We start from the raw sequence: 24,091 nt of genomic DNA, 5'->3' as shown, positions 1-24,091 counted from the left end.
GAACTCTGATGAAGGAGTTTTGGTTTTGCAAGACTTGTTTTCATTGGCTGTCATTCATGAATTTTGGCAAGGAATAATGGGCAGAATCATTTAAGGGAGTAAGGAGAATCTAAGGAGGTCGTGTTGAGTTGAGCAGAGCAGTGGTCATCAGCAAGGGCGGGGGTCGGGAATCAGGTGAAACAGAGGTCAGACAAAGCTTTGGGAAACTTTAAAAGTAAGGTCAAGAAGTTGCGTACATGAAGGAAAGAGGAGCCAGTGAGAGTACAATGTATTGGAGCCAGGCTGCAGCTCATGGGTAGAGCACTTGATTTGCAGGCAGAAAGTACCAGGGTCAACCCCAGGGAACTTCATTTTTTTCATTTCTTTTAAAGGTTAGGTAGCAAATGGTGTGAAAAAGCTCTGCCTGAGGTCCTGAAGAACTGATACAAGAACTGGACTCAGTTGATAGGTCATTTGACCAGATACATGGCATCTTACTATGTTCCAGGGAAGGGATTTGGGAGAAGGCATTGCATGGTCTGAGTGACTGGAGAGGTGGATGATTTTGGCAGTGGCGTTTTTGATAGAGGTGAGATGACAGAAATGTGAAAGTGGGAGGGCCAGAAAGGAGAAGGCTGCAGTAGGCAAGATGGGAGATGACTAGCACAAGAAACTGAATTTTAGCCGAGAGGAGTGGATGGGTTTTAATTATATTGCGTTCTTGAATAGGGAGATGCAATGTGGTTTGGCAACTCTTTGATGTGGTGGAGGGTGAAGGAGAAGAGAAAAGTTGTGGAAAGAGAGACATGGAAGGGAAAATGAACATTTTAGCCTTTCATCTTTCATCTTGTGTCAGCTCCTTGAAAAAACACGCAAGATATTACACAAGGCAGCAGAGGTTTAGGATTGGAGTCTTCCTTCTCCTGGATGGGCTACCTTCCCAGGTTCTGACATCAGGAATCACAAGACAGAGAAACCAGTAGGAGAAAACTTCAATCTCCCAGGACATTCTATACAAGATCTCAAAAGTAGCTGGCATATTACAAAAGAATTTCAGAAATAGACTGGAAAGAGAAGTTGCTGAATTACAACTTATTACCAAACTTAAAGGGACGCGGGTGGCGCTGTGGGTTAAACCACAGGGCCTAGGGCTTGCTGATCAGAAGGTCGGCGGTTCGAATCCCCGTGACGGAGTGAGCTCCCGTTGTTCGGTCCCAACTCCTGCCCACCTAGCAGTTCGAAAGCATGTCAAAGTGCAAGTAGATCAGTGTTTTTCAACCACTGTTCCGTGGCACACTAGTGTGCCGCGAGATGTTGCCTGGTGTGCCGTGGGAAAAATTGAAAAATTCAAGAGAATTACATTATATATAGTCAATATAGGCACAGAGTTAATTTTTTTAACATTTTCTAATGGTGGTGTGCCTCGTGATTTTTTTCATGAAACAAGTGTGCCTTTGCCCAAAAAAGGTTGAAAAACACTGAAGTAGATAAATAGGTACTGCTCTGGGGGGAAGGTAAACGGTGTTTCCGTGCGCTGCTCTGGTTCACCAGAAGCAGCTTAGTCATGTTGGCCACATGACCTGGAAGCTGTACGCTGGCTCCCTCAGCCAGTAACGCGAGATGAGCGCCACAACCCCAGAGGTTGTCCCTTTACCTTTACCTGACTTAAAACCATGGAAAGACCTGATCTGAATAGAGACATTGGATTCTTACCTCATTATACATGATAAAGCTATTTTTGGCCATCTCATCCCTTGCTTTTTCCTGTAAGACCAATTGCAGTCGTCAACAGGTTTACCACACCTATCAGTCAATTACCCACCACCCTTCTGAGTAATACCCCTCCCCACCCTCTCCAATCTGCCCCTCATTTCCCTCTGCAGCACATGCAGAAGTCACCTTCTTGATTGCTGGACCCACTATTGCTCTCAGCCTGCCAGAGCCTGTCTTCGCATGCAGGGGAAATCCTTAAGTCAGTGAAGGTTTGAGACCCATCAGCTACCCTCACCTGGTTTAGCCGGCCAGTTGAAGCCGTTCCCAGGGTGTTGCCGCTGTCACATGCTTACAGCTTCTAAGATCCGCAGGTGATAGCTGTGGGGAACAAAGATGGACAAACTAACCCAGAAGGAACCCAAGGCAGAGTTGTCAACTTTCCCTTTTTTTAGCAATGGGAAACAGCGCTCGAATAAGTGAATTTGCCACAAAAACAGGGAAAGTTGACAGCTATGCCAAGGTGCCCCCCACCAGAGGTATTACCCCTCCCCCAACACCCCATACATTCAATAATCTGATACTATCGTCATTATATATCTTTTGTTCATTCTCTCCCCCCCCCCATGAGCTTTTTATTTTTTGAATGTTGCCTTCTACTTTCTTTAAGCTTCTGTCTATCATAGCATAGCTTACTGCTGGGTGTTCGAATACTAACTAAATGTTGGATTAATCTGCTGAAGTCTAGCTGAGACTTGCCTCGTTCTCTACTGTGAGCAGAAAGCCCAGATCCTTTAAGCTTTCCTTGCGTGGGTGTGGTGGACAAAGGTGAATTTCTAAGTGTTTCTGTAACAAAGCAACGGGTGTGGCGCCTATATCTTAGAAGAGACACCGGCTGTATCCTCCTCACTGGCCTTTTATTCCTTGGAGGGGCAGCCTCCTGTGGCGATTACTTTGTGTTCTTCCAACCGGCGGCAAAAATAGTTAACTACATAAAGAGATGGCGTGATATAGGAGCTTCCCTCTTTAAGATACCTCACTGGGAGATGTGGTGCCTCTCTGGCATGCAGCAGTTCGCATTGCTAGGAGAGTAAGCTTCGTGTGGCCAAACAGCAACCTCAGTGGTTTGTGGGGGGCGGGTTGTGGTTTAATTGAGGAGAAGGAAGCCCCTCCTGAGAGCACTTAAGTGAAGAAAGGAAATCTTTCCCCTAAACTGGGTTCCTGATAACAGTGTTCATAAATACCACGCTTTCATTCGTCATACGCAACGTCAATAAAACAGCTGTTTAAGCAAATCTATGAGCTGACCGTTTACATTTCTGCTTGTGAATTTGGACCAGTCCATGGAATAACCGCTTTTTTCCCATCCCGTTTGTTTTCCAGCAATCGTTCTCCAATGAAGTCCATTGTGTTGAAGAAATTTTAAAGGTGAGTGTATCTGCCTGTGGTTGGTGTGTGCTTTAAGCAACAGATGTGGGCAGCAAAACATTTTATTTCTGCTGTGTAAAAGGAAGGAATTGCTTGGTTTTTTTCTGTGGCTAGCTACAGGGTGTGAATTCAAAGGTTGTTTGGTTTGGATGGACAATAAAGGTTTCCTTTGAAATGCTTCATACTACCCAACCTGAATGTTTCTGTGCAATCCTTGTAATAGGTTTGAAACAAAACCATGTGTTTCATATTTTCTAAATTGCTAGACCTAGATAACATACTGTATGTAGATACGACCTTTGTATGCCGTGAAGTTCTATGGGTGGTTTACAGTAAATATGCAAACAATTGAAATTTCAAGTAAAACATTTTTTTCAAACAAACACTTTTTTAAAAAGGAAGGGGAAGAGATACAAAAATTCAGCGATGAGTTTTGGTTTGTTACAAGATCTCATTTTCAACTGCATCCTCAAAATTAAAAGCACATTAAAAGAAAACCAGAGGCCCAGACCACCTCTGTTGTTGTTGTTTTTTAAAGATCTAGGTGAACAGAAAGTTACTGAAAAGGCCACAAAGATGGCACCCCATGAGCCTAACTGAAAAGGTTATTCCATAACTGGGGTGCTGCTATTGAAAACACATTTCCTAAAGGTTATCCACTTCATTTTGTTTGGTGGGGGCTCCAAAAGCAGGGCCTCTGAAGAGGTTTCTGCAGGTCCATATGGCATTTAAAGTAACCTGGTCTATAAAGCCATTAAAAAATTTAAAAGGCCAATGCCATTTAAAGTGTTGGAACCACCACGTTAAATTGGGCCCAGAAACAAACTGAGAGACAGTACCATGTGGCTGTGTACATACTGTACCTTCAAAGCACATTGCCCGCCTCAGAGAATTCTGGGCACTGTAGCTTTACCCCACAGAGAGTAATAGTTCCCAGGAAAAATTCACAAACTATCAAACTTCTCCCTGATAAGGCTGTTCCATAACTGCTATTGAATACACACTTTCTCTAGGGTCCCTCCCACCCCAACTTTTTCTAGTTTGTGCCACTTCATCAAGTATTATTTGCGGAAGCTTTTTTGTTCTCCCTTTCCCCTGCCCCGAGAAATAGTGGACACATGCATTTTAAAAACAGCACTGTAAGTTGATATGGGTCTGAGGTTCAAAGCAGAATCTGAAATTCCAGTGCCCCAGTTCTTCTAGGCTGCTGCTGCTGCTGTTTTTATCCACCAATTCAGACACAGTTTAAAATTTAGTATGCAGTATATTCAAAATGATTGGTGGCAGTAAAGGTAGAACGATGGTGGTATTGTGCATTTTCCTACCCCAAACCAAAGTCCTCAAATGCCAGGGAAGAACACACACACACACACACACACACACACACACACACACACACTGTGATAACTGCAAGGCTCTCAAGCACCAAGAAGCAAAACACAGATTATAATCTTGTGCTGTCCCAGTGCTTTGTGTTTACATGTGTCTTGATGCTGGGTAAGAACAGGAAATGGGTATTAAAGACTGGTTTTCATTTCCCCCCCATTCTTTTTCTCTCTCTTAGGAAATGACCCATTCATGGCCACCTCCTTTGACAGCCATCCATACTCCTAGCACAGCTGAGCCTTCAAAGTTTCCTTTCCCTGCAAAGGTATGATGGTGATGATGATGCTAATAATAATAATAATAATAATAATAATAATAATAATAATAATAATAATAATAATAATAATGATACATAATTGCTTAAATCTGATCAGTTAAAAATGCCAACCCATTGAAAGAAGTTTGAATTGAAAAACAATAAAATGATGACTGTAAATGTAATTACTGCAGAGCACAAAGTCAGTATACTCACATTGTCCTCCGGAAGATGCTCTGAAGACAAAACAATAACTTAGCATTAGTATATTTCTTTACGGTGTTCAAATAACTTCCATTCATTATACCAGTATTCTTAGTACATCATGACGTTTTAATTGTCTTACGATGCTCCCCTTTCTCCTTTGCTTGCCCCTTATGCCAGGAACTGCCTTTCAGGCCACCTCCTCACTTCTTTGAAATTATTCTTCAAAGCTAAACTTCTCTGTGGAACCTTTAACAAAGACTTTTAGTCCCTATTTCTTACGGTTTTTGTAAACTACCCTCAAAACTCAGTTAAAGGGTAAAACATAGATTTCTAAAATAAATAAGTGAAATAAAAGCAGTTTCTTTCCCTGTTTACCCCTGCCTTCATTTCTTTTCTGTTGTTCCTCTGTGCCGATTGTAAGCTCCTTGGGGCAGAGACCTGTCATCTTATCCCTCAGTGGTATTATATAAATCACCGTAAGAATTGTTGCAACATTCCTGCAAAGCAGGCTGGTATTATCCCTGTACGGTAGATTAAAAGACTGAGAGATACTGGTGTGATTAAGGTCACCTAGTTAGTTCATAGCCAAAATGAAAGTTGAAGGTGGGAGCTTAGCTACTATTCTGTGATTAAAATTTCCATTTTCCCTCTTTCTAGGAAACCCAGCATGGTGGATCAGTCATACAGAGCCAGAGTAAGTAAGAGATCTAAAAATCTATGTGTGGTTGCTTGGATACAGTCTGCTGTGTGTTGCTGTGGTTGCGTTCATTTCAACAGGGATGGAAGAGAAATTTCCATTCAAAACTTTACTGAAATGAAAGCATGCTGAGTGATAGAAGTGTCTGTTGGCTTGAGCCCAGTGCTGGTGTGCTGCATGCATTTCTGCTTGCACTGTAAACATTCCTATATTTGTATCTATGGTGCGTTTACTTGCAAACGGAGGAAACTTGCAGAAGCAACAAAAATGACCTAATCAATTACAGTGGTCCCTCCGGTTGTGAATGGGATCCATTCCCAAGGTTTCCGCAACCTGAGAAGAAGCAGTAGACCACTTCTGTGCATGCGTGCGGGGCGGTAGACCAGTTCTGCGCAGGCGCGCGCAGTGAAGCACTTCCGGGTTTGCCGCTTTCGCAACCTGAAGTTTATGTTACCCAAGGTGATACTGTAATTGGAATTGGCAGCAACTGCTCCTGGCTGTCACTGCAATATGGAAGTTGAGGCAGAGCAATGAACCCATGACCATTCCAGGAGTGCTTTTTGCAAGGTTGAGCTCTAGCTATTGTTGGGGCTGATCGAAGCAGATTTACAAGTAACCCCATGTGGTGTAATTAGCACCACTCCAGGTAACACCTGTCTCTTAATATGTGGTTAAAGCAGACCACATGGCTAAACATGATGGTGTTTATGGTGTCATTAGCATGATGCACGTCCATGTGATCTTCACTAACCATGAAACAAGATGTAAAAGTTTCCAAGGAATAGTGTGGGAATACCTGGTGTGTGTGTGGGGGGGAATCTGTATGCCACCTGTGTACCATTTATCTATACCTTGGTTGTAAAGCCAATCAATAGTGGTCACCTCTGTCTTTCCTGGGTTCCAGGCAGCCTTCCTGAATCTTCTGTAATGGAATTAAAGAATTCCACAGAGCAGAGAGGCATTTAGCACCTGTCCAAAAGTTTGAGCAGTGTTTATTTATTTATTTGGTCCTTAGCTGCATTAGACATATCGCCGTCTTTAACTTGTGGAATAAAAATGAATGTTGCAAACTGTTGGGGAACCTGTATGAATCCATACCCCTAGCATGGATTCAGACTATATACCATCAATTAAAAGTTGCTGCCCTAATGATCACATATTGCATAATGCATAAATCTTTGTGTGTGTGAGGCATACACACACACACACACACACACACACACACACACACACACACAGAGGGTTGGGGGGGGGGGAACAATAGAAAGCAATTTAAATGATACAGTGCTTGTACAGCCTAAAACATTTGTTGTTGTTTTACAGAGCAGTATGATGCACCTTCTAAGACGTCTATTTCTCAGCAAGGAAAATCGTAAGTAGCTGCACCTTGTTAGTTAACGTGTGCCTCTTAAATCAGGGTGGGGAACTTCTGGCCTGCAAGCCTGCCAGGCCTCCCCATTTGGCCTATAAGCCTGTTCTAATGAAGCCACACCCCTCAACCACACACCTGGCATTCACATGTCACTTCAGCTGCAGAAATGAGGGCTGAACTACCCACACGTTCTTGGGGAGTTCAATTCTCCCCTCCCACAATAACAGAGACTTGTGGTGCCTAAATGAGCTGGAAAATGTTCTTATGGCCCAAACCTGCGAATATTAAAGAGTCCACTTCATCAAATGAATGAACTGAAAACTTTAGTTGTATGTTTAGATACAATGTGCTTATTTTTCATGCGCTCTCACTCTAATTATATGGCACCATCTGTACTTGTTGCATTTAATTTCCCTCTCATCCCACTGCTTACACTCCCTTACAACCATATGTATCAATACCTAACATGGCTAGAGCCATCCTGAAAATGAATTCTACTGGGAAGCTGAGGACAGCCTCCTGACCGCACCTGCAAACCCTCAAAATCTGCATGGTTTTTGTGAAAGCATAAGCACAGTGCAGCATTGAATTCTATGCTTTAGATGTCTGAGAGCATGCATTTGCTTCTGGATGGTTGCCCTGAGTTTCCAGGACATCAAGATGTTGTTTGAAACATCTGCTCATGCGCAGACTGCCGCTAAAGAAATTATTCAGGCTTTTCCGAAACTAGCTACTTGGTTAGCTTGCACTAGAGGTTAGCCACATCCCAAAGAAATGTGCGAGCGGCTCCATTTGATCAATGGGGCATTTGACAACTTTTCCAAATTGTGTTGCCAGCAGTCCACACCCATGAAGATGGCACATTGCTTTTGCAAGATAGAAAGAGAACAAATGAGATTATTTATTTGGCAAAGCTAGATGCACACATTAAAGTTAACGTATTAAGCAGCCCCATGATTCTTTTGGTTATGTTGATGATTTAAAATTGGACCGGATCCAGAACCTTAGTCTCTCAGCTTGCCACTGCCTTGACAAAACTTTGCCATGTTGCTCTGTTTGTTTGTTTGTTTGAGTGAGTGAGAGTAGAGGGGCTTGATAGATTAGGGACAGGTTTTCTTATTGAAGATTAAAATCTCTGACAAGACTTAAGCAAAGATACAGGTTTCATCTTGTTTGGCAGAAGTAAGAATTATGTCTAGCTTGATTTCCGTGGTCAGCAAATCTTCCTTAATTGTCTCTGTGCATGAATGTTTCTGGAAAACAAAACATTTACACCAGCTGTTGCTAGGTATCTTTGCTGTAGGTGTACCTATGCTGGAAACAAGTGGGAACAGTTAACAGAATAGCTCTTATATTGCCAACAAAACCTGAATTGGTTCTTTTTTGAGCTTCCTGCAACCAATCAGAAGCCACGCTTTGGTTTCCGAATGTTTTGGAAGTCAAATGGACTCCCGGAACGGATTCCTTTCGACTTCCAAGGTACGACTGTTCTCGCTAGAGCTAATGTAACATTACAGACCCCTACCTAATAGAACTTCTGCTTAGAAACACTTACCATAGAATACTGAAGCACAATGCACATCTCTTAAATTTCCCAAGTGCTACATTATTTTTAAGTATGCCATTAGAGTCATGTGAGATTTTCCTCCAGCACTGTTATTTTACACATGACGAACTGCCGGTGACAGGGCAGTGCTTTGCCCAAGGCTTATGTGTTTAGCCCATGGATATGGCCTCATAAGAACATAGGAAAAGCCTGTTGGGCAGAATCAAAGAGGCATCTCATTCAGTATCCTGTTTTCCTCAGTGCTCAGCCATATACTTCTGGAAAATGCATGAGCTGAGCATGAGAACCATAGACTTCTCCTGTTGCTGCTCTGTAGCCCACAGCCTTTGAAGATCCCATGTCACCAGTGTGACAATTAGCTGTTGGTAAGAAGATTCTTGATGAATTTCCCTAATGCCTTGGAAGCCATCCCATAAACCAACACCCACCACCACATATTGAAACATCAGGTTCCACAAATAAATTGTGTGGATTATTGCGTTTTGTCTGGCCAGAGTTTTCTGCCAATCATGCCCCCTAAACTAAAAAAAAAAATATAGTCCCAGTTTTTATAGTCCAGAGGTGGGGAACTGGCAGGCCTCCAGCTGTTTTTGGACTACAACTCCCATCATTTCTGACCACTGGCCATGCCAGTTAGGTCTAATGGGGGTTGAAGTTCAGCAGCATGTGGAAGGCCACAGGTTCCCCAGACTTGTTATAAATCACATAAATAAATAAATTTGCTGTGTGTGTGTGTGTGTGTGTGTGTGTGTGTAGTGTTCGAAACTCCCATTGTTCTAGGTGCATTTTGCGACGGGGAAATTCATTAGCGTGAGCAGTTTCTAAGCTCTGGGCACAGTACTACGGCTAATATTTCAGATTTAAAGTGCAGAGTGGAAGGAAAGGAGGACCTTTTTCTGCCTCTCCGCTTCCAGCTACTCACTGAAGACTGGGGAAGAGACCCTCCTAAGAATATTAGGGGGGTGGGCAGGGGAAGGACCAGACCATGTAAAAAATGAACATAATGTTTTAGCTGCAGTTCATTCATTTTCAACTTGGTATTCTTGTTATAAAAAAGCATGCCTAGACATTCCGTTGTTGCGCCAATAAACCTAGGTTTATGGTGCCATTTAGCTCCTAGCTTTCATATCTCTGTTTCTAACAATGTGTGTGAGAGAGAACAGTTATGGGAGGAAGATTTTCAGGGTTAACCAGAAGATCTCAGTGCCTAACAGCCGTGATGGTAATTGCAGAGCCTTCACATTCAATGAATCCGATAAAACTCACAAAATTAATATTTTGCAATTAATATTTTTTAAACCAGTGGCTTCCCCATGTAAAACTGTGAAATGGGTACTGTCCCTTAAGGAAACTGATTTTGAATATTTATTCCAAACATAAATAATTTTCACTAAATTGTGATCATAAACACAGTCTTCAAGTTTAATATTTAAAACTGAAGTCATTTCTCTGCAAATAAAATGCAGCACATCCCTATTCAAGCAGCTCTATTGACACTTCTATTCAAACTGTACTTGGGTGGGCTGTGGTCTCTTATTTATTAGAAAGCTTTTATTTTAAATTGCTCTTATCTGAAGCCTGGAATCTATCAATGCTGCTTTCTTGTCAGGCAAACCTTGCAGAAGAATTGCATTGCTCAACAATACTTCGCGGGGGGGGGGGGAGAACCTCCCCTAATTGGGCTAATCAATCAACTACTGCTTTCAGTTTTAACTGATGTTAACAATTAAAAAGGTGAAGCCAGTTGCTGATGAGAACAAGAGCCAAAGAATGTTCCACACACCAATGTTTTCTGTGTGGCTATCCTTATCACATAGAACTGTTTACAGGTAGGTAGCCGTGTTGGTGTGCCGTAGTTGAAACAAAATTTTAAAAAATCCTTCCAGTAGCACCTTAGAGACCAACTAAGTTTGTTATTGGTATGAGTTTTCGTTTGCATGCACACTTCTTCGGATACACTGAAACAGGTGCTACTGGAAGGATTTTTTATTTTATTTTGTTTCAACATAGAACTGTGTGTACTTTTTTACCTTTGATGAGCTGTTGTGCCACATGTACACATACCATGGCTTTCCAACATGTCTTAAAGTCATTTTAGGTGAACAATGACTTCGCAATATTGAAGCTTTTCAGGTAATTTGGGAAAAGGTAGCATGCGTGAATGAGCAACCTTTAGAGAGATTTTCTTACTGTAATCTTCCAAGTTTCCCTGTAGCCTGCATAATTCCATGTTGTGTTCTTTTCTGCATGGAAATGGCAAGCACAATGTGAGAAACCACCCCTTTGGATCTTTTGACTTACGAGTTGTAAAATGCTTTTCAAGGCTACACGGAATTGGGAGTTATTGTTTGCTTGCCTGGTTTTTGTCCCTTCAGCGTTCATCCTATCCCCATGGAGCATCTTAAATCCATATAATTAATGACAGATTGGTTTTAGAGGAGTATGAAACCTCCAGGACTAAAGCCAATCTCTTTATAACTAGGGATGAAGGTGGATTACTGCATATCCAGTCACAGCAGAATTCCTTGCTGCTTCTTCTGAGTCACCGGCCCCTGTCCCCTGCCAGAACCAGAACAGTGGGACCAGAGCCCTGGGAGTGTTCTGCTTTGGTATATATAACAGCTCCAGTGTCCTGCTTGAGTTGCAATTACGTCTGAACATAGAACATAGTCCTTGGATGTGGCTGTGTTTTATTAGGTGGCTTGGTTAATACCCATCTTACAATGGCAGCCAGTGCAGAAGAACATTCTCCCTTTCCTTGCCAAGGAAAACGTTTTATCAGCACTTAATGAGAACGCCCTATTGCTCCTCAAAAGTGTGGAAAAAAAGATGGCTTCCCAAATATCGATGTATAAACGGAATAAGCACCATTTGGACCAGGGACTTAATTAAGTTGATTCCTCAAGTTTGTTTGTTTTAATTAGTGCGCTCTTGGGGTTTGTGTGTTGCCCTGTACAATGGTGCTCTTTCTTTCCGTTCTTCCTTTTCGAAACGCACGTGACTGTCTGAAACTCCAGCCACCTTGAGTCGCTCACGTTACAGAGTGTAGCCGACTGAAAACAAGCAGCGTTTGTGCTGGCTAATTAGAGGCTGAAATCCCTCTACATCTGCGTGCCCAAAGTAAGCAGGCAAGCTTTTGCAGAGCAAACGGTGGATTTCCCAGAGGGCTTTCCATTCTTGAGTTCGGCCCTCAAGTTTAAGCACCTGGCTTCACTGGAATGGAAGCAAGGTTTTTGTTATTTACAACAGCAGGTGGCAAGTTCAGTTCCCTCTGACGGCAGGGGAGCCCTAGGAGAGAAAAGCTTCGTGCATTAGGATGATCATATTTGGCATGTGACAAGTTTTAGGAATTACTTCTGTTTGTAAACACACACACAAACCCCTCTTCCATCTAAATAATTAGTTCCCAAAGATGTAAGAGGGCTTCTCCCCCCCCCCTGCAGACTCAAAATGAAGCATGCCCAGCATTCTTTATTTTTAAAGTCCTCTTTCATTGTTTCTCCAGCATCATCTAGGGATGACAGATCCAAAAATGTTATACTTGGTATACTCCAAGAGTTCAAGATTAAAAACATTAAGACATTTGAAAAGATTATGTATTTCTTTAACAATTTATTTATTACCAACCCGCCGCCCTAAAGTCCCAAAGGTGGGTTTCAACATTAAAACATCATTAAAAACAATTTAAAACAACTTTGGACTACGATGCAGGCAGAGTTAGTTGCATTGGTTTTGGTTGCAGAGGCAAGCATGTGCAAGATTTCAAAAAGCTTAAATTTGGCTGTATATTCTGAACTCTTTGGGTTTTTTAGGGGTTTTTTTTTTAAAAAAAGAATGAAATCTAGCCTTTCCTCTTAAATTAATCAGAGCATTTAAGAGTTTGTTAAAAAATAAAATAAAAATAATTGCTTAGCAAATACTCTTCTCTTGTATGCAGTGAGTGATGAATCTCCTTTTCTTTTAAAAAAAGGAAAGAAAGCTTCAATTGTCCTTCCAGGGAACAATTCGTCAGCTGCAAGTTTCTTGCTGTATTATTAATAGCTTATCTGAAAGCTATTAATAATATGCCAACAGAGGCAATTTGGGTCTGTCTATCTTTCTTTCTGGGAAGAAGCCCTTCAGAAGATAATGGAAAAATAAATGGTGTCGTCTTTGGATAATAGATGTAGTCTTCACAGTCTTCCCACATAATGCCATTTTCTTCTGAAGGCTTTATTTGGAACACTGATGCCTTCATCCGGGAGAATAAAACCTTACTGCAGTTTCTCTTGTAGGGGCAGAAAAATTTGTGCCTTGGGTTTGAGTGGTGACTATTTCATAATAACCCCCCCCACTCCAAAAAAAAAAAACCCACCACCACAACTGAGGACTGGGTCAAATGTGCAATTTCCTGTGCATTAGTGTTTTGGAGCTCCTGTCTGCTCACAGACATAGAACACTGCCTTATATATCATTGGGGTGTTGTTCATCTAGCTCAATATGGTTTGCACTGAATAGTAGCGGCTCTTCTTCTTTATCATCATCATCATCATTTTATTTGTATGCCGCCATTCCACAGTTAAAAACAATGCTCAAGGCGGCTTACAACATGACAAGATTTACATAATTACAAAAGTCATAAACAATAAATAAACCACATCAAAAAAAAAACAACCAAATGGAAAACAATTTCCACATAAATCAAAATCTAAAAATTAAGAATACAGCATCAATATCACAGTTTAAAATGACATAGGTAAAAAATAACAGCAATTAAAAGAAAGAAAACCAAAACAGAGCCCCCAGCAGTCCTTTATGGAGCCCGTCAGGCCCCACCCCAGGCCAGGTGGTGAGTGGCAGGACAGGGGCCCTCAGCAGCAGGGGAGTTCCACACAGCGGGCCTTCCCATCCCTGCTTGGAGATGCCAGGGATTGAAGCTGGAACCTTCTGTACACAAAGCAAAGAATTAGTACAGGCGTAGCCCCCCCCCCCTTACATGGGCGTTCCATCCCAGACCCCCACCCCCGCGCACATAAGTGAAATTGCATAAAGTGGGGAGCACCCTTTAAACACATTCTCTGCCACTCTCTGCTCAATCCACACCAAAAACGTATTCAAGTGAAATAATCATGTCGCATCCAAAAATCATGAGGTATCAAAAATTCACTTAATTTGCTTCTGGCTGTTCATTGTAGGCTTCTGGAAATTGTCCTGTGTGCTCTTGTCTTTTGGACAACTGCAGGCTTGCTTTTGTGTGATACTGTATAAACCAGCGCTGAAGAGCCGAGAAGAAAGGGGAAATGCGTGTAGAGAACATTATTATTAGCCCTCTGTAAGAATCTGTAGGATTGCCCTCCAGGGTTTGTGGTTATGCTGATATAATCCCTTGGTAGATCTTTACATAATAGGATCCATTGTACACCACAAATGCCGAAGGAGCAAACTTCATTAGGATGTGTTTACATTAACCGAGGCTTAACAAGGGACTGGTTTCACTGACAGCAGCTGTACTCTAGTACCCTGCCAATACCACAGAATAGTTTTGCCCCATATGCTTCTAGTTGGGCATAGTTAGCTTTGCAACACTGATTTATTTAAATGCAGTAGCTATTGTGGTAGCTTCCTGGCTTATTTTCCAGTGCTGGGCAGGTACAACAACCTTCGAACTAGCCGGCATGGCAAAGTGCTAAGAAGCAAAGTGTTCGCTGCAGGGCAGACAATCTAAGGAAAGCCCCCCATGATGATTAAAAGTTTGCTTATATTGCTTTTATTATTTGATTGTTTTTACGTATTTATATCTTGTTTTCACATAAGTTGCAAAGAAGCTATAAAAGTGATAATAGCAATAAATAGTTTTTTTTTTTAAAAAAAAAACCCAACAGTAGCACATATAGCAGATTAAAAAGCAATGACAAATTTAATAACTAAACACCTATAGAACTAGCAGTACAAATCGGAAGGACTGGTAATCAGGAAAACCATGACATGCCTCCCCTTTCTTCTGGTGGGGGGGGGAGATAAAATAAATACTGAAACTTAATCGTGCAGTCTCTGTTTTATTGTGCTGGATACCTGTTACACACAAGCTGGAAACTTCTTCCCTGATATACTACTTTTTTCTTTTAATGGAGGGGCAGCGGGGCCCCCGCCTGCAGCCTGACACGGTTAGAAACAGGGTTACCCTCTCACCTGCCATTTGTGAAAGCTAGATCACACTCAAAAGCACAGAAAGGGGATGGGTTTGTTCATCCATGGGTGCCAGTTGGCAAGCCTCAAAAATATCAGATCTTATCTGGCTAACATTCCTGTTCCTGCTGTGGTTTCATTTGGATTTGGTTATCCATCACTTCCGCCTCTTGGCTCTTAGAAGCACTGTTTGTTTGGTATCAAGTAGCTGCCAGGATCCATCCCCAAAGTGGTCATATTTCAGTGTCTGAGAGGTAACTGGATGTACTTTCTGAGTAAAATCTGCGGTATGTAAATAAATAAAAAAATATGTGCCATTATTAATTCATTCTAGTACAAGAAGGAGGGTAGTTAAGAGCAAAAAGCTTCTAAAAAAGCAATATCCCCTTTAAGGTTACAGATTCAGTGGTTCTTTTTTTAACTTGTGCTAATTCAGCTTTGAGTGTCTGATTTTCATGATAGTGCAAGTAGTAGTTTGGGAACAGGGGTTGGTTGGTTATACCTCTAATGCGTTTTCTCAGTCTTTAGGTAGGTAGTCATGTTTAATTGGTGGGTTTTGGCTTTAAGCAAAAGCTTAGGTATAATCTAAACTTTCCTTAGTTGCCCAGTTGCCACTTATAACCTTGTTTTTTTTCCCTTTGCAAAGCTTCATAGAAATACATATTGTGATAATGACATGGAATTGGATCCAGAGTTCTTATGAACAGAACTCTACGCACTGGGCACTTCCACCTGAGGAAGTGGGGAAGCAATTTTTGTTGCTTCCTCCCCTGCCCCCCAAAAAGCTTTTTTTTTTTTTTGGTGGAACTTGGTAGAAAGTGGTGCAGGAGCCTGCAGGGAGAGTTGGCAAACTTCTGCCTCTCCTGCTTTCTGCAGCAAGAGCTTTGGTCCACTCTTTTCCATGAAACAAGTTATTGCGTTTGCTGAAGTAACACTTTGGATCCAGCCCGCTGTGTGCATATTATGCCGTAGAGTAGAACTCAGCTTCACAAGCATGGGGCTGTATCCAGTGTTGCGAGTCTGCTTTGCGCGAGTGCAGCAGAACTTCCTAGCCCTTACAGCTTCCCCCTGCCTGCACACCCTCAAAATTAGCTCAGGTGGGTTGGGGGACCTTGTAGAGTAGATTTGGAGGGTACGCAGCGGGGATACAACCCCTGGCTATCTGCATCAGTACTGCATCTGTTTTTGTTAAAATATATTTGAATGACCACTGTAAACAGTTGAAATCATTGGTAGGAATACAATGGCACTTGTGAAGTAACATGAGCTTTGGTTACCTTGATGATTATAACAGAGGGATTACAGTAAAAGATGCAGGAATAAAATTTAGAAATGGAACCCACGGAGGGAGGGAGGGAGGTCTAAAGGTTCGAAAGAGCCTCTCTTTATTTTTGGAATGGTTATGTTTGTTGTGTTCAGCTCTATGCAAAACTAATACAATTAAAAAAAAACTGTGTTATACACACACACACACTTATTTGTGTTTATTTATTAATTAAGGTATTTATATACTGCCCTCTCAAAAAGTATCAGGGTGGGGTGCAGCAATATAAAAAAGCTAAAAGAAACCCATTTAAAGCTGTCATTAGAATGACTGCCCCCTCAAGCCAGTCATTTTCCCTCTTTTGTTCACATAATAGCAAACTCCAAATCCTTGGTTGCTATCACCTCTGCTACCAGATGGTTCTTCTTGAGTTAGTGAGGTTTATGGCACCAGATTGTCAACAGCCATTAGTACCCATGAACACCTATCTTCATTTCACAACCAGTTTTAAGCTTTGGACAACAGCAGTGCTTCATTCTGACAGGCAGATAGGAACACTTTCCAGATCTCTGTTTTATGGGAGCATGCACCACGAACATTTCTTTACAGCCACGACTATATTAGTTTTCATGAGCAGAGACTCCGGGGAAGACGAAGTCCTCTTGTTTTGCAGAGGAAATAGTTCAGCTTGGCCTTCTTCTTTGGAGTGCAAAAATGAAACCTGTGCTCGTCTTCCAAGAAAAATACTGTGAAGAGGCAAACTTGAGCAAAGAACACTTTCCCAGCTGAGTAGTATGTTGAGTGTAGATTAATCAAAACTTTGAAAACAAACTTGAAAACATTCCCTCTGAATAACATTGTAATTTTTGCAGCGAGTTACATTTATATCCTCTTTTCTCTTTCAGAATGCTACATGAAGATCTTGAGATCAGCGATAGTGACGAGGGTGACGATGACCAAGTCAGTGTGTGTAGATAAAATTTATAAATCCTGCAAATACCCAGGATACCTTTAAAAATATTTATAGCCTGTTTTCCTGTCTGAGCTGCTTATACTAACCTTTCGCCTCCTCCTTCTTTTTTTTGTTCTTGTTAAATACTTAGGTTTCTGATAAGCCGTCTTCCTCATCCACTCCTCCAAGGTACGATTTCTTGGAAATAGCAGGGAGGCGGAGGTGGGGAGCATCTCACAAGTTGTTTTATGCATGTAAACAAATCCCTAGTGGAAGCAGCTCTGGGTTGTGGGCGAGAGGTTATGAGGAGAGAAGAGAAGAGTGAGACTGATTGGGATAATTTGGTAACACTTGGAGGGAATGCATGAGGTTGTTTTAATACTTCCCTGCTTCTTCAAAGCACTAGAATTCAGAGTGTAAGAAAAGCGTTGCTAGATCAGGCCAATGGCCCATCTCACCCAGCGTTCTGTTCTCTGCTGCAGCCAACCAGACACCTACAGAAAGCTCACATGTAGGAACTGAGTGCAAATCTATCCACTAGCGAGTCCCAACAGTGGAGGCAGAGTTATTGACCAGTATGCTTTGGGTTCCTAGATATCTAGTTCACCTGTGTGATTATGAAGATAAAATGGGGTCACCTCGTGTACACCATCCCTAGTTCCATGGAGTAAGATTTTAAAATTTAAAAAACCGCTCTACGTTTAAAACAAAAGCAACATACAAAAATAGAATACAAAATGTAATATGAATCATACTGTAAGGTAATGCAAATCTCTGGAGGGTAGGACCCGAATTAATGGATTCAAGTTACAAAAAAGGGAGTTTCTGCCTAAACGTCAGGAAGAACTTTCTGACAGCAGTAGCTGTTCAGCAGTTGAATTTTTTTTTCACCTTGAGAGAGTATGCAGGCTGTCCTTCATTGGTGGAGGTTTTTAAGCAGAGGTTGGATGGCCATCTGTCATGGATGCTTTAGCTGAGATTCCTGCACTGCAGGGAGTTGGACTAGATGAGCCTTGGGGGTCCCTTGCAACTCTACAATTCTGTGATTCTATAAAACAAGATTAAAAAATCCAGAATGCACATGTTTTGAGCTTAATTACTCTCCCCCCAGGAAAACTGTGTATTTTGGTCATTAGATGAAATGTGTTTGATCTTCTGCTTTTCCGGCAGTTGTATCACACAGTCGCTCTCAAAAGACCCCTCTTCTTCCTAGCAGTATTTCTCTGTTTCCCTCTTTCTCCCCCCCCCCCCGTGATTTAGCACTTCTGCATTTTCATCCTTTTGAGGGATCAGGAGAATGTGATCCCCTAGTGAACAATGATAGAATGTTTTAAATGATGCTGGTTGGATTTTATCTCTCTCTCAACCCCCACCCCACCCCAACCTCCGCCCCAGTGCTGGCCTCTCTCTGGAAGGGGTGGAAGTGCAGAAAGATGATCCTTACAGGCTTCTAATTTTATCTCATGGTATTGACTTGCAGTGCCCCACAATCACAGCCTGAGAGTGTGGCATTGGGACATTCCAGCAGTCCTGAGTCTGGGAGCACAAGCGACTCAGACAGTTCCTCTGACTCTGAGAGTGAGAGCAGCTCCAGCGAAAGTGAAGCAAATGATCCCCCAACAAGAGCATCCACACCTGAGGTATGGTGCCCCATATTTTTTTAAGTGCATGATCTGTGTGTTGTGAATAGCCAATAGGAGGCCCCTATTGACTTTTTTTTTTTTAGCCAATCAGATAATTGTTCTATCAGCAGAATGCTGTCCATCTCTTCTACCACGTTACCGGTCCCTTTCCACTCTCCCAGTTTCCCACGCTGTACATTCAAACCTTGTGCTACTGTAGTCCAGCTGTCCACATAACACCATCAGCACATACTTTAGCCACTGGCTGAAAATCACTTCCTTCAGGATATGTAGCCAGAAATGTTTCAAAAGAGGCACAGTGCAAATAGAAGAAGACGCCTTCACCCCGGTATGGTTCCCCTTTTATCACATACACAGCCCAACAAAACGACGACAAGAATCCACCAGCAGCATTCGAATCAATCTGGATCTAACCTGATCCACACACACACACACACACACACACGCCCCGCTCACACACAAAAATAAATTTCACTACAGCCAATCAAAGACAACCAACCACACCCTAGGCCCACCCCCAAAGAAATACAACAAGCGAATAGTAAAGAGAACCCACACAAGTGATGCTGACACAAAACCCCACACATATACTAAGTAGAAGGATAGAAGCATTGCCACCCAACCCCACCCCACTCACCATTCCCCCTCCCCCACTCCCCCCTTTCTTCCTAACCTAACATTGTATGTAACACTATAATGTCTCACATCAAATGAAACTAAATCGAAAATTCTTTCTAGTAGCACCTTAGAGACCAACTGAGTTTGTTCCTGGTATGAGCTTTCGTGTGCATGCACACTTCTTCATTTGATTACAGGCTACCCACCTGTAATCAAATGAAACTGATCTGTAGAAAACCCAACTTGGAATAAAGAGACAATGCACATATTTTTGTAATCTAATAAATCTTTAATAAAAATATATTTTTAAAAAATTACATGAATGCAAAACAGACAAACCCTTAAATCGAAGCATCTAATATATTCAAAGTGTATTTAATACATTAAACAATTTCAGTACATTTTAATAATATTGATGATGCCCGTATGGTTATCGGGCATCCCAAGGCTTCTTCCCGCCTTCCAGCCAACGGACTGTATCCAGTGGTTGTGCAAGTGGAAGGCAGTTTGCGCCAACCAGTGTTTCTCTTCCACTCCTTACTGCCCCTTTTACCTTCCTGGCTGAGTGGGGCTGTGTTGTACAGGGCTGCAGAATTGCACAGAAACTGGGTGGAATTGTCATGATCCAAGAGGAAGGACCTTCAGATACATCCTGGTATAACCTTTCACTACAAACTGTTGGCTGGAATAGTGGAAGGTGGGGGGAAGTTTTTGCTTCTTGCTTAGTTTGGATAGAATGTTACCTGCAGCTGTCACCTCGGGTCTTTCCCTATAAGTGCAATGATCAGAAGTTTTAAAAAATCCCAGGGATAAGGCCTGGTGTGCTGGTTGGTGCCTGTCAATTGCGTGTGCTCTGTGTAGTGATGACACCTGCCGTTTGGAGCAATTGTAATGTGTCCTCTGAATGATAAGGCCTCTATTGCCGACAAATCAAAGAACTATTTGAACAAGGGTGAAATTTCTGTCCGTGTTTTGAGTGGTTTTGAGTTCAGAACCTTCTCGAAATTTTAACTCAAACCTTTTTATCCCAATTATTTTATTTATATTATGGTATATATGCAACTTTTTTAAAAAAAATGCAAATTTCAACAGAAGATTTAGACCTTTTCCAGAAATCTGTGTGGAACATTCATGGGTTCCTTCCCTCCTCCTCTTTCCCTGGGACGTGGCTGGAATTGACTTGATTTATTCAGTTTTGGAGGCCTTCGCTGACCTACTTGGGAAGCCAAACTGGGAAAAAGCACCATAGTGTCATAATCAAGAGCAGAAGTGTTGCGAAATTGCTTCGGGAACAAAAATCTGTTTTTTACGTCATTGGTATAATGTCAAGCTTAGTGTGGCATGTTGAGGATCTATGGAATTATGAAAACCATCTTTTAAAAATTGGCCTTAATTCATTACCCTTCAACCTTTTTGATTGGCACCTTCATTATACACCTTTAGGCACCAGGCAAAAACATTCCTTTTTAACCAGGCCTTTGGTTGATTTGATTGATATCCTATGGGGTTTCTTGGGAGAGGAGGGTATTGGGGTTTTTATTTTGATTATGTATTTTGTGTTTTTATATTTTGATTTTGTTCTGTGAACTGCCCTGAGACCTCTAGGTATAGGGTGGTATATAAATTCTAATTATATTTAACATTGCAGCCCTTTATATGAAACAGAGAGAAGCAAAATATCATTTGGATTACAGTTTTGATTATAGAATCATCTGGTTTTCCTCACTGTGTCTTTGCTGCACCGCTTTGGGCTGCAGATGAGGGCTCATAGGACTGCATGCTTGTCCATACAAATAAATAAATACCCCTTGTGCATAGAAAATTAGCATGTTGGGGACAAGTGGGCTTTTCTCTGACAGGCCTGCTTTCTATGCACAGAAATTTATTTCTGTTTTTGTATGGCGGAGCGTGAAATCATTAGAATTTCTACCTTCAGTCTGAAGTGGTATAGACAAGGGACAGGTTTGCTATCTGAGTGAGAACCAAGCCATAGAGTGGCTCTGTACATTTTGCACAGTTGCCTTTGTGGGGCCCACTTGACAGTGGTGGGCAAGGCCAAATGGGGCAGAGTGCAATGGATTTGAATATATACAATGGGCTACATTCCATGCACACACAACACCCCTCTCCATCCCAAGAGGCTTGAGGGTGTGGAGCACAGCTGGTGAAGAGCCTGGCCTGGATATGGTCCCAGTGGGTTGGAGGACCACATTTAGTCTCTTACACCTGAAGCCCCGCACCTTGGAAGTAAGAGAAGCTACCTCAGGCAGGTTTCTTGGGAGACAGCCCCAGACATGGCACAGCAACAAAGAAAAGGCAGTACCATTTGGGTGGTGGATGTGCAAGAGTGAAGCTCATTGCCTGGGCTTGTGCTCACATCAGAATTATGTTCTTGGGCAAAGCCACCATTTATGGTCCTTCCACCCTTGCTCAGTTCAGAATATAGACCATAGCCCCAGAGATGAAGCAATGCGCCTTGTAACGGGTGCACAACCAACTGGTGTTTCTCTTTTCTTTTTCGCCACAGCCCGATCCACAGACATCCAACAGATGGCAGCTGAACAACTGGCTGATCAAGGTGAACCAGCCGGTATCTCCCACCGAGAATTTCCTTGAGGATGACCGCAGCAGGGGGAGTCTCCAGGAAGGCAAGGGGCAAGGGAAAACTTGCAGCGGCAGCAGCAAAAGGGAATGCTCGCAACCGACAGATGGACACTCAAAAACTGCCAGCAAAGCACCTCGGTCAGCTCAAGAGGTACACCTCCCTACCAAGCGCAGCTACCAGAAGTCTCCAGTGCACACAGAGGAACCCCAATTCCACCAAGTCGTGGGCAGTAAGCAGCCCAGGAAGTCCAGCAAAGTCGCAGCACCGGAGGAACCGAAGAGAGGCCTGACGGTAGAGAGCGAGCCGCCCGGTCTGTATGGTGCGAAGGACCAGTCTTCCAAAGACAAGCCCAAGGTGAAAACGAAAGGGCGGCTGAAGTTTGGTGACAAGAAGGAACTGAAGCTGGCAGTGCCAGAGCCCGCCGAGAAGAAAAAGCACAAGGGCTTGCACCAGGCCACTGTTAAATTGTTCTCGGACCGGGGTGCTGCAAAAGACAGTGCAGTTGGCAGTGCCCTGGAGCTGTTGCCCCTCAGCCCTTTGAGCCAGAGCCCCAGGGTTCCCGCCACCAGCAGAACTAGCGGCACGAAACCAGCTGTTGTGGTAAGAGAGGACAAGGACAAGTTTCTCTTGCCTATCAGGGATAAGAAGTTGCTGTCGCCCTTGAGGGATTGCCCGGTCCCTCCGTCGCTTGTGGTTAAAATTGAGCTCGCTCTCCTCTCGCGGGTCCCACATCCACCCAGGAAGGGGGGGGACTGCCCCAAAAGACTGGAGGTCAGAGAGAGCCACAGCGTGAAGAAGCAGGACGCGGACAAGAGGAGTGCGGATGCACCAAGCAAGTCTGTCAAAAAGAGAAAGGTGAGAGAGGGAGACCTCTGCAATTGGTACTTTAAAAAAACAACCCTTCAGTGTTTCATGTGTTTATTTTACTGCCCGCCATTTATTTGTTTGTTTGCTTGCTTGCTTAAAAATAAAAATAAAAAATAGGACCCACAACATCCATCCCTTCTTAGCTGTATTTTCAGCAGTTCAGAAGAATACATTCAGTGCTACATCACCTTCACTAACCACATTTTGTTTGTGTGTGTGGATATGAGAGATTTGTACTGGCTGTGATTCTTGGAGGTCTTGACGTCAATGAAAATGGCAGCTCAGCTCAACTCATCAATATAGTGGTGGAGAGAATGGAAGATTCCATGCTAGAGATGATTAGAAAAGGGATCAGTATCAGGCCCAGACATCCTAAAGCAGCTGCCCTCTCTCCACCGTGACAGCTGGCTGCATCTGTGAACCTGCTATTTTAGTTTTCCACAGCAACCCCCGGGGTGACAGTAGCCTGGCTCGCACGCCACATTAAATGGAGAGTGCTGGTGCACGATGCTCAAAAGTTTGCAGTTCTCCTCCATTGGTGCCGCCGCCGCACCACCACTGCATGCAAACTGCAAGCAGAAATCAAGGCTTGTCCTTGGCTGTGGAAATAATATCTAAGAAGCTTGCACCAGTTTAATGGTTTAATGTGATGGATGAACTGGGGGCCCTGCCATGCACTCCGGAGCATTGTGGGACGTAAAAACGTTGACTCCTGGCTTCTCTTGCAATCTCAAAAACTGTACAGAATAAAAACCAAATATAGTACAAAATATTAATGATCGAATCAGAAACTTAAAACAACCTTACACAATTAAAATCAGTAACACGTAGAAAATCCTACGTAATGGTAGCTGGCCAAATAACAACATTACTTTTTGCGCAAATGTTATTTTATTTCTTTAAGGATAGATAAGTAGGATATTAGGGGTTGGTGTAACTTAGCTGCCTAACATCCTTATACTGTTTTCTTAAAAGCAAGAAAACTAAGCAAGAAAATTAAATGTTGCCCATTTAAGTAATGGGCAGTGACATGACACACTGGTTTGAAATGTTGCAATGTTTTTGCCGCCTTTCATTCATTTGTATTTAAATTTTTTAGATGCAGCAATTGACTTGGGGTGGTGAGCTGACTGGTAAAAATAGTCACTGAGTAGCAAGCTCAGTGACTCAGAGTAGTCACTTGGTAGTTGCTATAATAATCATTTCTCGGTCTTGTGCCTAAGATCATGAAATTCCAAGGTTTACTTGCTTTGCTTTTCATAGTACGTTCTTTTTGAACTTACTCCTGATTTCCCCCTGGTTCAGACGTTGTTGGTTTTCTCCTGGAAGCATTTGTGTATAAAAGTTGTCTCGATAACTTCCTCCTCCCCCTCAC

The 24,091-nt window shown here is 42.6% G+C and overlaps 1 protein-coding gene across 7 annotated transcripts in view; it reads left to right on the top strand.

Annotated features, from left to right (window-relative positions):
• Positions 1–24,091, top strand: part of AFF1 (AF4/FMR2 family member 1) — a 136,865-nt gene that overhangs the window by 93,753 nt on the left and 19,021 nt on the right. For 5 of the 7 annotated variants that reach the window (XM_033160645.1, XM_033160642.1, XM_033160649.1 and 2 more), the window contains 8 exons: positions 3,073–3,117; positions 4,682–4,768; positions 5,624–5,660; positions 6,987–7,035; positions 16,937–16,997; positions 17,135–17,172; positions 18,464–18,623; positions 21,772–22,704. In XM_033160645.1, coding sequence (XP_033016536.1) covers positions 3,073–3,117; positions 4,682–4,768; positions 5,624–5,660; positions 6,987–7,035; positions 16,937–16,997; positions 17,135–17,172; positions 18,464–18,623; positions 21,772–22,704 — 1,410 coding nt within the window. The remainder of the gene's footprint in view (positions 1–3,072; positions 3,118–4,681; positions 4,769–5,623; positions 5,661–6,986; positions 7,036–16,936; positions 16,998–17,134; positions 17,173–18,463; positions 18,624–21,771; positions 22,705–24,091) is intronic. The other 2 variants (XM_033160643.1, XM_033160646.1) reach the window with 1 other exon arrangement.

The sequence above is a fragment of the Lacerta agilis genome, chromosome 9 (genome assembly GCF_009819535.1).
Source record: "Lacerta agilis isolate rLacAgi1 chromosome 9, rLacAgi1.pri, whole genome shotgun sequence".
In the NCBI taxonomy this organism is placed as follows: domain Eukaryota; kingdom Metazoa; phylum Chordata; class Lepidosauria; order Squamata; family Lacertidae; genus Lacerta; species Lacerta agilis.
This window is presented reverse-complemented; position numbering and strand designations above follow the sequence as displayed.